The sequence below is a fragment of the Sminthopsis crassicaudata genome, chromosome 5, assembly GCF_048593235.1.
Source record: "Sminthopsis crassicaudata isolate SCR6 chromosome 5, ASM4859323v1, whole genome shotgun sequence".
Taxonomy (NCBI): domain Eukaryota; kingdom Metazoa; phylum Chordata; class Mammalia; order Dasyuromorphia; family Dasyuridae; genus Sminthopsis; species Sminthopsis crassicaudata.
The window spans coordinates 282671481-282686669 of NC_133621.1; the positions used below are offsets into that span (position 1 = coordinate 282671481).

General features: G+C 33.1%; 1 protein-coding gene across 2 annotated transcripts in view; it reads right to left on the reverse strand.

Annotated features, from left to right (window-relative positions):
- Window positions 1–15189, reverse strand: part of CCDC38 (coiled-coil domain containing 38) — a 58688-nt gene that overhangs the window by 13007 nt on the left and 30492 nt on the right. For both annotated transcript variants that reach the window (XM_074271309.1, XM_074271308.1), the window contains exons 8-13: window positions 12954–13117; window positions 12764–12844; window positions 11952–12109; window positions 8781–8861; window positions 5301–5358; window positions 1955–2018 (exon numbers count right to left, since the gene is read on the reverse strand). In XM_074271309.1, coding sequence (XP_074127410.1) covers window positions 1955–2018; window positions 5301–5358; window positions 8781–8861; window positions 11952–12109; window positions 12764–12844; window positions 12954–13117 — 606 coding nt within the window. The remainder of the gene's footprint in view (window positions 1–1954; window positions 2019–5300; window positions 5359–8780; window positions 8862–11951; window positions 12110–12763; window positions 12845–12953; window positions 13118–15189) is intronic.

Consider the following 15189-nt stretch of genomic DNA (forward strand, 5'->3'; position numbering starts at 1 on the left):
AAAGAAGGCAGATGTAGACAGCATTGATCGATCAATCAATCAATATAATCAATATAAGTAAGTATTGATTTTGTTGTGGTTGAGTGATTTTTCAGTTGTGTGAAATTCTTCATGATCCCATTTGGGTTTGTTGGCAGAAACACTAGAGTAATTTGCCATTTCCTTTTCCGGTCATTTTACAAAGGAGGAAACTGAGGCAAATAGAATTACGTGACCTGACTAGTTTTACACAGTAATAGGTATTTGAGGCCAGATTTGAAATTGGGAAATCTTCCTGACTTTAGGCGTAGTACTTAATCCACTGTGTCAACTAGCTGTCCCTGAGCATTGATCAAGCACCTACTAGCACTGGGCTAGACAGAGAATACAAAAACACACATGAAACAGACTCTAAACTCAGATAATAAAAAATAGCTAGCATTTAAGCCCTTCACATATCTCATTTAATTCTGAAATGTGTCTAATAATTATTAGCTCCATTTTTTTAAATAATGAAAACTAGGACTCAAAAGTTATATAGCTAGTAAATCTCTAAAGCAGAATTTGAATTGTCTCTCTTAGTCTAGGACAAAGTGTTATCCACTGTGTCATCTCCTAACTCTAGAATATGTTTTATTGAGGTGTGGGGGGATCATATAGACACATATTATATAATATGTTATAGATATCATGTCTATATTATATGTATTTATTTATATATAAATATTATTTATTTATATATTTAATAACAGATATTATGTATATATAAATATTATATATGTATTTATATATATGTAACACATATAAAGGAAAAAGGAGAGAGGGAGGAAATTAACATATATAAAGTTTGAGGATTGAAACAGTCATCACAAGTTAGAATGAACCTGAAAATCACATCCTTTAGACTAATAATATTAAACGGAGCAGATAGATATAAATCTAGCTTAGTAGCCTCTCTATGAGAAGAATAGAATGGCCATCTCTAGCCCCAATCTTCTGCTTTTCCTCCTGGAAGGAATTAAAGTCTGTCTTGGAGAAGGATGGGGAGAAAGGTTAAAGATGTCTTTTTTATTTCCTTTTAAGCCATACACACATCCACATGCTACATGTGAGTCCAGCCTTCAAAATACCAGTAACTTGCACATAGTGAATGTTCAATCAGCTATCTGTTAATAAATGGACCACATGAAAGGGAAAGAAACAAAGAAAAGACCTTGGTTTGAATTCTAGTGGGTTCCACTTAATATGTGTTATGATTTTGAATTTGTATTTTGGGGCCTCAAGTTTCCTCATTTACAAAATGAAGATAATGAATAAGATGACATCTATGGTTTCTTTAAGCTATAAATCTTTTAATTCACTAAAGCAGAATTTGAATTGTCTCCCTTAGTCTAGGTACAAAGTGTTATCCACTGTGTCATCTCTTAACTCTAGAATATGTTTTATTGAGGTGTGTGGGGATTATATAGACATATATTATATAATATGTTATAGATATCATGTCTATATTATATGTATTTATTTATATATAAATATTATTTATTTATATATTCAATAATAGATATTATGTATATATAAATATTATATATTTACATATAATGAAAAGAAGAAAGGGAGAGAAGAAGGCTATGATAAGTAGGGAAATAGAGGAATAAGTGGGAAGAGAAAGTTGGAAAATATTTCATATTTTATGAAAATATTCTTTAGTAATCTGCGGGTCCCCCTCAAAATGCATTTCAGCTAAGTGTGTCTTGATGATAGTATATATAATGTTATATAGATTATTGATTATATTAGTGTTATAATCATAATTAATTATATATTAGACATATGTGTTTATATGTATCTATATAACATTAAGGAAAATTTGGGAAGTGATTAAATTTCCCAAAAGACAATTTTAAAAGAAGCTATGTGTCCATAGTTTTCCCACTGAACAAGTATTTAAATAAATCAAAAAATATCATTTGGTTACCAAATCACAGTCTATTTCATCAATACCAAAATCCAGACTGTCTTCTGAGCTAATACTTGCAGCCCTGTCCAGAGAAAGAAAAAGAAAAATTCAGTTCCTGTCTATTGAGTCTCATCTTTTCCCAACATCTTATCTTGTTATTTTTCCCCCAATGTTTTTCTTTTGGTGGAAACAAGTCATGGAATAGAATTTTATTTGGTTGTGTTTTAGGAATTGGATTCTAGGAAGCAATATCATTTCAGCAGCTTGCCTAGTCTATTAAGAACATAATGAGTTAGTTTGTTTTCAATTTTTCAATCAACCAAATATTGATCACATCATATGAGCCTGGCTACTTGCTTATTTTCTTTTTTTTTTAATTTTTTAAAATTAATTTTATAATTATAAATTTTTTGACAGTACATATGCATAGATAATTTTTTACAGCATTATCCCCTTGTACTCCCTTCTGTTCTGAATTTTCCCCTCCTACTCTCCACTCCCTCCCCTAGATGGCAGGCTTTCCCATACATATTTAATATGTTATAGTATAACCTAGATACAATATATATGTGTAGAACCGAATTTTGTTGTTGTTGTTGTTGCAAAGGAAGAATTGGATTCGGAAGCTAAAAATAACCTGGGGAGAAAAACAAAAAATGCTAACAGTTTACACTCATTTCCCAGTGTTCCTTTTCTGGATGTAGCTGATTCTGTCCATCATTGATCAATTGGAATTGGATTAGCTCTTCTCTATGTTGAAGATATCCACTTCCATCAGAATACATCCTCATACAGTATCATTGTTGAAGTGTATAATGATTCTGGAAAGCAATTTAAAATTACACCTCCAAAGTCAACAAATTTTGCATATCCTTTCTTTGACTTTGAATTCTGCTATTAGGTCCATACCCCACAGAGATCAAAAAAGGTGGGGGGAAGGTTCATATGTATAAAAATATATCTAGCATGTCTTTATTGTCATGGTAAAGAAATTAGAAACAAAAGAGGTACTCATTGGTTGAAGAATGACTCAACAAATTAGGGCTTATATAATACTGTTGTGCTATAATAAATGTTGAAAAGCAGAGTTTCAGAGAAAATTTGTAAGAATTAATGCAATGAAATTGAAACTATTTCCACTCACATGAAAGAGTGTTCCAAATCACTACTGATCAGAGAAATGCAAATTAAGACAACTCTGAGATACCACTACACACCTGTCTGATTGGCTAAGATGACAGGAACAAATAATGATGAATGTTGGAGGGGATGTGGGAAAACTGGGAGACTGATACATTGTTGGTGGAGTTGTGATAGAATCCAGCCATTCTGGAGAGCAATTTGGAACTATGCCCAAAAAGTTGTCAAACTGTGCATACCCTTTGACCCAGAAGTACTACTACTGGGCTTATATCCCAAAGAAATACTAAAGAGCGGAAAGGGACCTGTATGTGCCAAAATGTTTGTGGCAGCCCTTTTCGTAGTGGCTAGAAACTGGAAGATGAATGGATGTCCATCAATTGGAGAATGGTTGGGTAAATTGTGGTATATGAAGATTATGGAATATTATTATTGCTCTGTAAGAAATGACCAGCAGGAGGAATACAGAGAGGCCTGGAGAGACTTAAATCAACTGATGCTGAGTGAAATGAGCAGAACCAGAAGATCACTATACACTTCAACAACAATACTGTATGAGGATGTATTCTGATGGAAGTGGATATCTTCAACATAAAGAAGAGCCAACTCACTTCCAGTTGATCAATGATGGACAGAAATAACTATACCCAGAGAAGAAACACTGGGAAGCGAATGTAAATTGTTAGCACTACTGTCTATCTATCCAGGTTACTTATACCTTCGGAAGCTAATAATTAATGTGCAACAAGAAAATGGGATTTACACACACACATATTGTATCTAGGTTATATTGTAACACATGTAAAATGTATGGGATTACCTGTCATCGGGGGGAGGGAGTGGAGGGAGAGAGGGGATAATTTGGAAAAATGAATAAAAAAAAAAAGAATTAATGCAGATTTTTGTATTTGTTTTCATTTTTTTCCTTTTCGGCCTGATTTTTCTTGTGCACCATGATAATTGTGGAAATATGTATAGAAGAATTACACATATTTCACATATATTGAATTGCTTGATGTTCTAGGAGGGGGGGAGCAAGGGAAGGAGAAAAAATTGAAATATAAGGTTTTGCATGGGCGCTGCTGAAAATTATCTATGCATATGTTTTGAAAATAAAAAGCTTTAATTAAAAAAAAAGAATTAATGTAGAGTAAATTAAGCCGAACATGGAGCACAATTTATACGATAACAAAAGCATAACAAAGATAAACAATTTTGATACACTTAAAGGGTTCTGATCACAATGCATGATTCTAAGAGAACCATCGATAAAGCATGCTACTGCACCTCCAGACAGAAAGGTAATGAACATAGGTTTTTAAACATGGCCAATGTGAGAATTATCTTTACTTGCCTATGTATATTTATTATAAAGGTTTAATTCCGCCCCCAAGGGGAGATTGAAATGAAATAAGTTTTTGTTAATTGGACAAAATAAAGTTTAATTAAAAATAAGCATGTTATAGATACTAAATTCAAGTACCTTATATATTTAGAAAGTGTTTTAGCACTTAGTAGTATTTAATAAATGTAGGTAATTAATAGTAGGTGCTTAATAAATGCTTATTATTTGTCCCAGTACAAAGAATGACATCAACAGAAAAAAAGTCTGATGAGTTATACTAGACTGAATCTGATATCATGGGATTATAGCTGATCACCAGTCAAGAGCTGGAAAAATACTTATTAGAGGTCATCTACGCCAATCCTATTATTTTACAGAGAAGGAAACTGAGACTCAAAATTAACTTAAGTGATTTTCCAAAGTTCATAAAGGAAAAAAATTAGGAAATATGGGGTTTAAACCTAGGATTTCTCATTCAAACAGGATACATGATCTTGTTTCCTTCAGTTTCACTTTGTTCCAAAGCTTCTCACCCTCCCCATTTTGACCCCTTGCATTTCAGCATATAACCTTGCCTCCCAGTGATAGAACCCATTTTCATTTTCATCCTGTTCCACCATAGAGGTTGTATGTACCTTTACTCATTTTTTCCTTCAATATTGCTTGCACTGAACTCATACTTTAATCACTGAAATCACATTTTAATCATGGCAGGGAAGTGATCATAGGCTCCAAAGGTTTTGCCAAGGGTACGCAAGCCGTGGTAGATCCACCAAACTGGATTTTTAATACATGACCATATGTCTCACGGTCTTTTGGCATGGACTTCTGATAACAGCTATAACTATTTCAAGAGAGGTAATTAATTTCATACTTTACTTTGGTGATAGGATTTTCCTTTTTTCAAAACCTGAGGATTTTTTTCCCTTTTTATTTTCTTCCCGAAGGTTGGTTTGTGAGGTTTTTTAAAAAGAAAAAAAAAACACAATTAAAAAAAAATTATAGCCACTGATATACATTCTCTGTGTGGATATATTCACAGCATCTTATTACCATATAGAACATTGTTAAAACTCAATCTCCTCATAAGCTAAAAGCTAACTTCCTCATAGGATCAGAGGTTGACTTAAAATTAGAAGCAATCTTGAAGGTCATGGAGGCTGACCCTTTCATTTTACAAATGGTGAAACTGAGACTCAGGTGGAATACCATAGAACTGAATACCATAAATCTATGCCTGAAATTATACAGCCTTGACTTCAGGGCTCAGGGCTAGGCAAAATTATAAAAGAGATAATATTGGATTTTTGGGGGGGCCACCATTCCTTAGCTCTTTTCTTTCTTCAGGGGGCAAATTCCTGCTCAGACCCTCCAGACTTCTGATGAAAATTCCTTACAGCCAAAATCTTCCATATTAAATATCGTCTTGGCATCTCAATGTTTTCTCTGGAAATTGGGAAGTTGTATCCCTAAAAGGGGGAGGAAAGAGAAAGGGAGAGGGAGGAGAAAAAGGAAGAGAGAGGGGAAAAAGGAAGATGAAGGAGAAGAAGAAAAGAGAGAAGGAAAAGGAGGGAAGGGAAATGATGGAGAGAGGGAAGGGAAAAAAGGGAGAGGATAAAGACAGAAAGAAGGCAATAGGAATGGGGGGAAAAGAGAGAAACCCAGAGAGAGACAGAAACAAAAACACAGAGACAAAGATAGACACAAAGACAGAAAAATAGACACACACACACACAGAGGAGGAAACAGAGGGTAGGAGAAAGAAACAGAGACACAGAGACAGAGAGGTATAATAACTTAGTTATGGAATATAGGATGTAGATTTCCTGCTTACCAGCTCCCTTTAAATGTGGGTGTTCCCTATGGTTTTTTTTCCCTTAGGATTCTTCCCCTCTATTTTTAATTGCCTCTTCTGAAGCGATCTCATAACATGCCTTCAATCATCTCTGCACTGATAACTCCAAAATCTATTCTTCGTTCTATTCCTGAAACTCCAATTGTCCTTAGGACCATCTCCACTTTTGAAATGTCTCATTAGCACCTCAGAATCCACTTGCTAAAAATAAAGTTCATTATCATTACAATGATCATCACTGTCCCTCCTTAAATACCTTGTATATATTGATTGATTATATTGATTTTATATTGATTAATGCATTATCTTATCTGTCTGTTCCTCTATCTATCTATCTATCTATCTATCTATCTATCTATCTATCTATCTATCTATCTATCTATTATCTCTCTCATCTATCTATCTATCTATCTATCTATCTATCTATCTATCTATCTATCTATCTATCTATTATCTCTCTCATCTATCTATCTATTATCTCTCTCATCTATCTATCTATCTATCTATCTATCTATCTATCTATCTATCTATTATCTCTCTCATCTATCTATTATCTCTCTCATCTATCTGTCTGTCTATCTATCTATCTATCTATCTATCTATCTATCTATCTATCTATCTATCTATTATCTCTCTCATCTATCTATCTATCTATCTATCTATCTATCTATCTATCTATCTATCTATCTATCTATTATCTCATCTATCTATCTATTATCTCTCTCATCTATCTGTCTGTCTGTCTATCTATCTATCTATCTATCTATCTATCTATCTATCTATCTATCTATCTATCTATCTATCCCCTTTATATTTGTTCTGCAGAGAGACAGTGGAGAGGTAGATGGTGCACTAGACAGAGAGCAGGGCTTGGAGTCCAGAAAACCTATTTTTCTGAGTTTACTTACTAGCTGTGTGACCCTGGGCAAGTCACTTAACCCTATTTGTCTCAGTTTCCTCATCTGTAAAATGAGCTGGAGAAGGAAATGACAAATTACTGCCAAGAAATGGCAAATGGGGTCATGAAGAATTTGACATGACTGAAACAAATGAATGATAATATGAAACTTAATTAAGGACTGAACAATAGCATGTAGATAATAATCCAAGACAATTTCAAGGAATCCATGATAAAAAATGCTATCCATCTCTAGAGAGAAAACTAATGAACTCTGAGTTTGGACTGAAGCATTTTTCCACTTTCTTTATGATTCTTTTCAGAAGAAGTGATTTCTAACTACATGCTCCCATTGAATATTCAAGTGAAATACTTTATTTTAAAAATTCAAGTGAAATACTTTATTTCTATCCCTATTAAATAATATCTTATCAGATTTGGTACAGAATTCTAAGCAGTCAAAATAGCTTTAGGACTGTGTCTTGTAGCATGGTAGCTACTTTTCCCAGGTTTTTTTTTCATCTGAATATCTGAGATATATGCCATCTATGCCTTTATCTAAATCATTAATAAAAATGTGCCATTTGGGGCAATGTACAAATCCTTGGGGTATTTGTTGAACCATTAATGACTACAATTTTTTTGTCCATTCATTCAATTTCAAATCCACATATCTGTAATATCACCCATTCATATCCTGCCATCTTTCCTTCAAAAACACCAAATGCTGGGCTACCATCCTTGTGAGACACACAGGAGGTATGTCAGAGCCAGTTCCTACTGGTTTACTTTGATTTTTAAATTCTCATTATGAGTATTTACAATTCAGAAATTGCAAACATTACAAATCTGGGCTTGTTTGCTTGATTGCCTAGATTGAAGAAAGATGGAGAAAATGTTAATAATATAATTTAAACTTAAAAGTACAGACCAACAATTTTCTCTCTCTGTAATACATTTTTTAATCAGAGGGAAGTATACTTAGGTTACGCCCAGAAATTTACAAAAAAAAAAATTAGAATCAAACTTAGCAGTATTTGTGCATTTTTAAAAGAACTAGTTAATCATTTAATAGCACACCACTGACCAACTCTATAATATTCCCCTAATTCATCAATTTAGTAACACTATCAAAACAGGAAATAAGGATAGCCTGGAATGATTTTGTTCTTGATGCTGATTCACTGTGATGACTGCTGCTTTTCTAGAGGTTCCTAACCATCCTTTTAAGAATATGTTCCAGAATTTTGCCAGGAATTAAAGTCAAGCTCCCTGTCCTATAGATGGACAAGATCATTCTCTTTCATTTTCTGGAAATCAGAAATCTGCCCCTTTTCAGTACTTAATTATTGATAATTTTTAAATGGAAATAGCAGATTGAGGAAAATAAAAGGAAGACACCTTGGAGTTGGAGAAGAAAAGAATGGGAGATCAAGCATTCAAAGCAAATATGCATATTTTCCTTTCTTCTTATCTCTGACCAATCATATCAAGATACAAAATCAATGTAGAGTTAAACAACTATCAGAAGTACATAAACAGTACTTTATAGGTTATTATCTACTGACAAGGCTTTCTTTAAGATCATTTAAAGCTGAAAAGTTACCATCATCTGTAGTTGTGCTGTATGCTGAAATTTTCCTTTGATTGTCTTTGTCTAATTTTGACCTCTTCAGAGATGACGTTTCTAGTATTGAAGACAAAAAACAAAATTCAAGTTATTCAATCCTCCATAATGGCAAAAGATTTGATAACATAGATGAGAAAAACCCTAGATAGACAAATAAATGAGCCAATTTCTCTAAACATTCCCAACTGTTTCAAAGATTCCAGATGGCTAAAAAGTTGAGAAGGAAAAGTGCTACTCTTGGAATTAGGAGAACCTGGGTTCAAATCCTGCTTCAGATATTTACTATCTGTGTGACTTAGGTAAGTCACTTAACTTTGATCAATGTAAACTCTATGATCCTAAGCAAAAAAAATAAATAAATAATGTCATAAGCAAAATGGAAATCTCAGGAGGCTGTAGTTTTATATATATATATATATTTTTTTTTTTAATGCCTTGCTCCTGCTTCATACTTAATAAAATAATGTTGAACATATGAGCAGTTTGCTCCAATGAGGTATCCACAGTGAGTCTGGAATTAATATGGGAAACTGTTGGGAGTCGAAGATAAAAAAAAAAAGTATCCTTCTCTAAAGCCTGAGAAGCTATCTGAAAAGAAAAATCTCATTAGACTTTCTCCAACATCTCTGAAACAAAGTCATTGCTTCCCTTGATCAGATCAGTCCAGAAAGGACTCTTCCCCTCAAGGAAGAGCAGTATAGTAAGTAATCTCTTCTAAATATTTAGAAGAAATTTGAGTTATTATGATTCACCCAGGATTTTTGATCAGGAAGTCTCTGATTATTCTGGGTCACAGGTGGAAGTGGTAGAGCACAGTCCTTGAGGAAAACATTTCTCAACTTTTTTGTAGCATGAACCCCCCTGCTGTCTGAAGAAAGCTTTGGACCCCTTCTTGGAATAATATATTTAAATACAGAAAATAAAATACAAAGGATTACAAAGAAAGTCAATTATACTGGCATGCAGTTATCAAAATATTTTTAAGAACAAAATTTAAAACCCCAAATTAAATCCTGTAAGAGGGATTGATTATTTTTAGGAAAACCAATCTCTAAGGATTAAAGAACTAGTGTTTTGTTTGATGAAGCAAAATGTTAACTTTTATTTTACCCTGAGTTTTTTTATGTTTTATCATATTGTGAAATTTCCTTATTCAAGTTCTATATTTATAACTTCAAAAATGTCTTATGTTGGATACCCAAGGAATGAGAAGACTCTATCTACCATTTTTCTCTTAAGCAAAACAATGCTTGAATTTAGCATAATGACAAACTAATAAAAGTAGTAAATAATAAAAATGATAAATATCATAATATTTAAATTATATATATAATAAAATTAAAATTAAAATAATAAAAGCAACTAACAAAAGTAATATCTGGAAGAGTTGTGCCTGCCATACAATAGAGTATTAATATTTTTCAACTATATATATATGTACATTTATGTAAATACACACACATTCATCAATTGATCAACAAGATTGGCTACCATGCAATTTTTTGTTTGTTTGTTGAGAATAAAAAAAGCCAATTTGGCTGATATGTAGGATAGGTGAAGGAGAGTATAGCAAAGGTAGAAAAATAAAGTCAGGTGGTTGAGGATTTTGACTGCCAGAGAAGTTTATATTTTATTCAAGACACAAAAGGCAGCCACTGATGTTTATTGAGCAGTAGAGTGACTTAGGAAAAATGTTTTGCCAACTGTAGCAGTATAGTGGATTGAATGGAGAGAAAAGAGATTTGAGATTGGGAGACCAATGAGGAGCTTTTGACAGTAGTCTAAGCAACAGATAATGAAGCACAATAATCAGGAGCTGGATGAGTAGAAAGAAGGGGAGGAATATGAGAGATGTGGAGACTAAAAGCCCAAGACTTGCCAACTAATTGTATACATTGGGGAAAGGAGTGTGAAGAATTAGGAATAAATTGAAAGATGGTAGACTTGAAAAATAATAATAGGGACAGAAGGTATATCAATATAATATTTTCACCTTTTTGTTGTTTGCATTTTTTTCTTTCTGGTTTTTTTCTTTTTTGATCTGATTTTTCTTGCAAGTTAATTGTGAAATATGTATAGAAGAATTGCACATTTAACATGTATTGGATTACTTGCTGTCTAGGGGAGGGGTTGGGGGAAGGGAAGGAGAAAAATTTGGAACATAAGGTTTTACAAGGGTGAATGTTTAAAACTATTTTTGCATTTATTTTGAAAATAAAAAGCCATTAATAAAAATAAAAACAAATATAAAATGATTCTACAGGTAATTGGGAAAATAAAATATTAAATATAAAAATATTAACATTTTTGAAAAAAATTAGTAATGGTGACTTTGGCAGAAATAAGGAAGTTGAGAAGAAATGTGCCTTTGAGGGGAAAAATGATGAGTTGTTTTGGACATGCTCTGTTTGAGAAGCCAACAGACAGGGGGTATTTAAGAAAAGATGTGTGTGTATGTGCATAACATGTGTATATATGTATATGTCTTTATGATACACTTTTAAGTTAAATCTGTATTGTTAATTTTCTTCATTACTTTCTTAAATCCAAACAAATACAACACAATAAATCAGGCCCTAATTTATAGGTTTTGCTATTTTCTGAGTTATAAATGCTTACATTAACAATTGACTCTCAATGTTTTTAAGCTCTCTCCAAGACACACTTGACTTGAGAATATCCAGTTGGAAATATCCAATAGGCAGTTAGTTGGTAATGTGGGGCAGCTAGGTGGTACCATACTGCACAAAGTTGTATCTGGTCTCAGACATTTACTAGTTGTATGACCCTGGGCAAGTCTCTTAACTCGGTTTACCTCAGTTTCCTCTTCTGTCAAATAAGCTGGAGAAGAAAATGGCGAATCACACCAGTATCTTTGCTAAAGCAACCACAAATGGGGTGAGGAAGAGTCAGGCAACAACACAACAAGAAATGTGGGACTAGAGCTCATGAAACACAGACAGATCATGCAGTCATTTACAAAGGGAAATTCAGATTCATGGGAACTGATGAGATTAATGAGAAAACATTTTCCAAATGCATGTAGTTAAGGTAGTTTAAATTATTGCTATCATATGTGATTTTAAAAAATACTGAAGCAGTTCTAATATTTGTACTTTATTTAAATGAAGACTTAATTAAACTCACTTGACACCAGTTTTGGAAGGCTAGGAACTGAAGTAATATCTTTATTTTTCGCTTTCTTTAACGCTTGCTGGATTTGCCAGGATTTGGGAGATAATCTCAGTAAAAAACACCCATATTTCAGATATTCCTTAAGAAGGAATTCGGATTTTGTAATTTCACTGCTCAAAAGAAAAACATAGCAAAGGTTACATTAACCAAGATAGTATATAAACATAATAAGTTAAAATCTTGCTTTGCAAAGTTATATTTTCTTAGCTATGTGCTGATACAAAATCTACTTAGCAAAAATTACTAATTCATTTAAATGCAACCCAATAAGCAGATATTACATGCCTGCTATGTGTGAGATGTGAGACTAATTCATGGTGCAGAGGAGGAAAAAGCTGACTTTCAAGTGAGGAAGACCAGAGTTCAAATCTTACCTTGGAAATACTCTTTATGTAACCTTGGGCAAGTGGCTAAATTTCTCACCATAAATTTAAAAAAACCACTTGGGTGCATGGCCCATACCACCACCACAGCAATAATAAATATCCCGCTGTGTGCAGATGCAGGACAATGCACTAGATGTTAGGAAAGATAAAACATTTGGAGAAGACAAAGTCCCTCCCTTCAGGGAACTTACAGTCTTTAGTGAGGGATTTACTGAGGGAACCAATTCAATCCAGCAGAATTTTATTCCCCTTCTCCTAGGTGTTGGACAGTATACTAGGCATTGGGAATAAAAAGATAAAATGAAAAAGTATCCCTGTGCTCATGGATCTTATATCCTATGGAAACTAGAAAATGATAGAAGTACAGGATCCCCTCACCTTTTCACAACCTGGATTTCCAAATTGGCTTTCTTTAGCTCTGATGTCATTTGGAGTTTGCCAATGGTTTCTTGTGCTGCTCTAAAAGGCAATAAAAATAGTCCTGCTTTGGCATTTAAACAAATAATATACCAAACCATGCTTTGTAATATTACTTGTTAAAAAAAGAGATGATAGAAAGGATGCTAACATTTTCAAGGCATCTACCGATTTCTGGTCATTTTCTCGGAGAAATTCTTCAAAAGCAAAAGCATCTTCTTGAAGTCTTTTTTCTGCATTAAGGAGTTGCTCCTCTTTCATCTCCATACGTCTCTGAAGCTTCATTATTGTTTTCCTTTTGGTTGCTAATGTGTACTATGAAAACAAAAATACAAGACATATATAGATAGATAGATACTGGTGCAATGATTGAGGTTAAGTGATTTCCTCAGGGTCGTGCAATGATTGAGGTTAAGTGATTTGCTCAGGGTCGCACAATTAGTAAATGTTAAGTATCTGAATCCAGATCCTCTTGACTTTAGGGCCAGTGCTCTATCACTGCATCAGGTGGCTGCCCAATACAAGAGATATTGATGACATTATTCCAGGTAAATATCAAATAAATTTGTTTCATCCTTCCACTAAAATGGAAAACAGATAAACGAACAAAGAACAAGCTTCCAAAAACCCAGATCATTGGGAAATGTCATCTTTAGGTAAATCACTTAATCTCTTTTAGAAGTGATATCTTCATTTGTAAAGGGCAAAATAAGATTTGACTATCTCTTATCCTAATAATGATGATAATGATGATTATGATGATAATTATAAAACACATTTGTATAGCACTTTAAAATTTACTTTCTTCAGGATTTGACAGTCTTTCAGGTAGCATCCAATCCTAATAATAATCATGATGATGATAATTAAAAAAACACATTTATATAGCATTTTGAAATTTACTTTCTTCAAGACAACCATGTGATTTTGGGGTTCTGTGAAATAAGTGGATTGTAATTATTTCAATTTTGTTCTCCTCTCACATTTGAATCCATCAACAGCTTTACAAATGTATGAACAGGAGCTAATTAGGCTTTTTTTTTTAGCCTTGCCAGAGCAAAGGCATACCTGGCAGGGAAGCAAGACAAGTTTCTTTTCTCCTACAGGATTTGTTGCCAAACAGTAAAGTGCCATGCTGTTCAATAATTTCAGTCATGACTCTATTTGAGGTTTTCTTAGCAGAGATATTAAAGTGATTTGCCATTAACTTCGCCAGCTCATTTTACAGGTGAGGAAACTGAGGCAGTTAGGGTTAAGGTATTTGCCTTACCCTGCCACACAACAAATGTGTTTGAGGCCAGATTTGAACTCAAAAAGAATTCTACTTTATCACAAAAAGGAAGGCAGTATATTATGATAATTCCATTGCAGGAGCCTATGAGTCCTTCTTTCTATAAGTAGTAGACTATGGTTGCTGAAAATGTTGCCTAATTAGCCATCATTGAAACAACACAGAATATATAGTGGAAGCATTTTTCGTTGTCAATGGAAAGCTCAATAGCTTCAGGAAATCTCACTTGGAAATTTCACACTACTTCAACTTTAGTAGAAATGTCTTCCAACATGTCAACATTTACAGAGCATTGTTGTCAAAAGTGAAGGATATTGATAACAGTAGTGATCAGAAATGTAGACAGACAGACAGGTAAGCAGGTAGACAGGTTAAATAAAGACCTACACCAACACAAGGAATAACAATAACCAAATTTAAAGTCTTGTTTATATTTCCATTGTGAAGGTTTATTTTATGTAAAATTTAGTATGCTGACTATAGCTGGCATAAAAGTGTCGACTGAGTCTGGGCCCCTGTTGTGAAACATATGTTCTGTAACTTTTAAATGTATTTATGAAAATGAAGCACTTTTCATTTGAGCAAGGGCACTGATGGATCTAATCAAGATAGAACATCTTACTTAAAGATACATTTGCTGGATTTACTGATTATTCCTTCCTGTTGCTACATTAGCCATTATTTGGTCTTCAATTCTGTTATATCCATAATTATATAAAAATATGCACTATCTATTAATATATGAATACATATATACATGCATATATAATACAAACACACATACAAAAATACACACATACTCATAGGTAGATGTGAAACAATTCTGTTTTAGATACAGAATAAAATCGAGAACTATTAATAATAATTAATAATAATAATAAACAATTACAGGGCATCTAGGTGGTGCAGTGGATAGAGGGTGGACATTACATAAATGTATATATTACCTGTTCATATATGTATACGTATATACACATACACACACATATATATATATAAAATATAAATACATATATATATATATATATACTTAAATATGAAATAATCACACTTTTTTCTTTCTATGGTCTAGTAATAGATATAAGTTCTAGGTCCA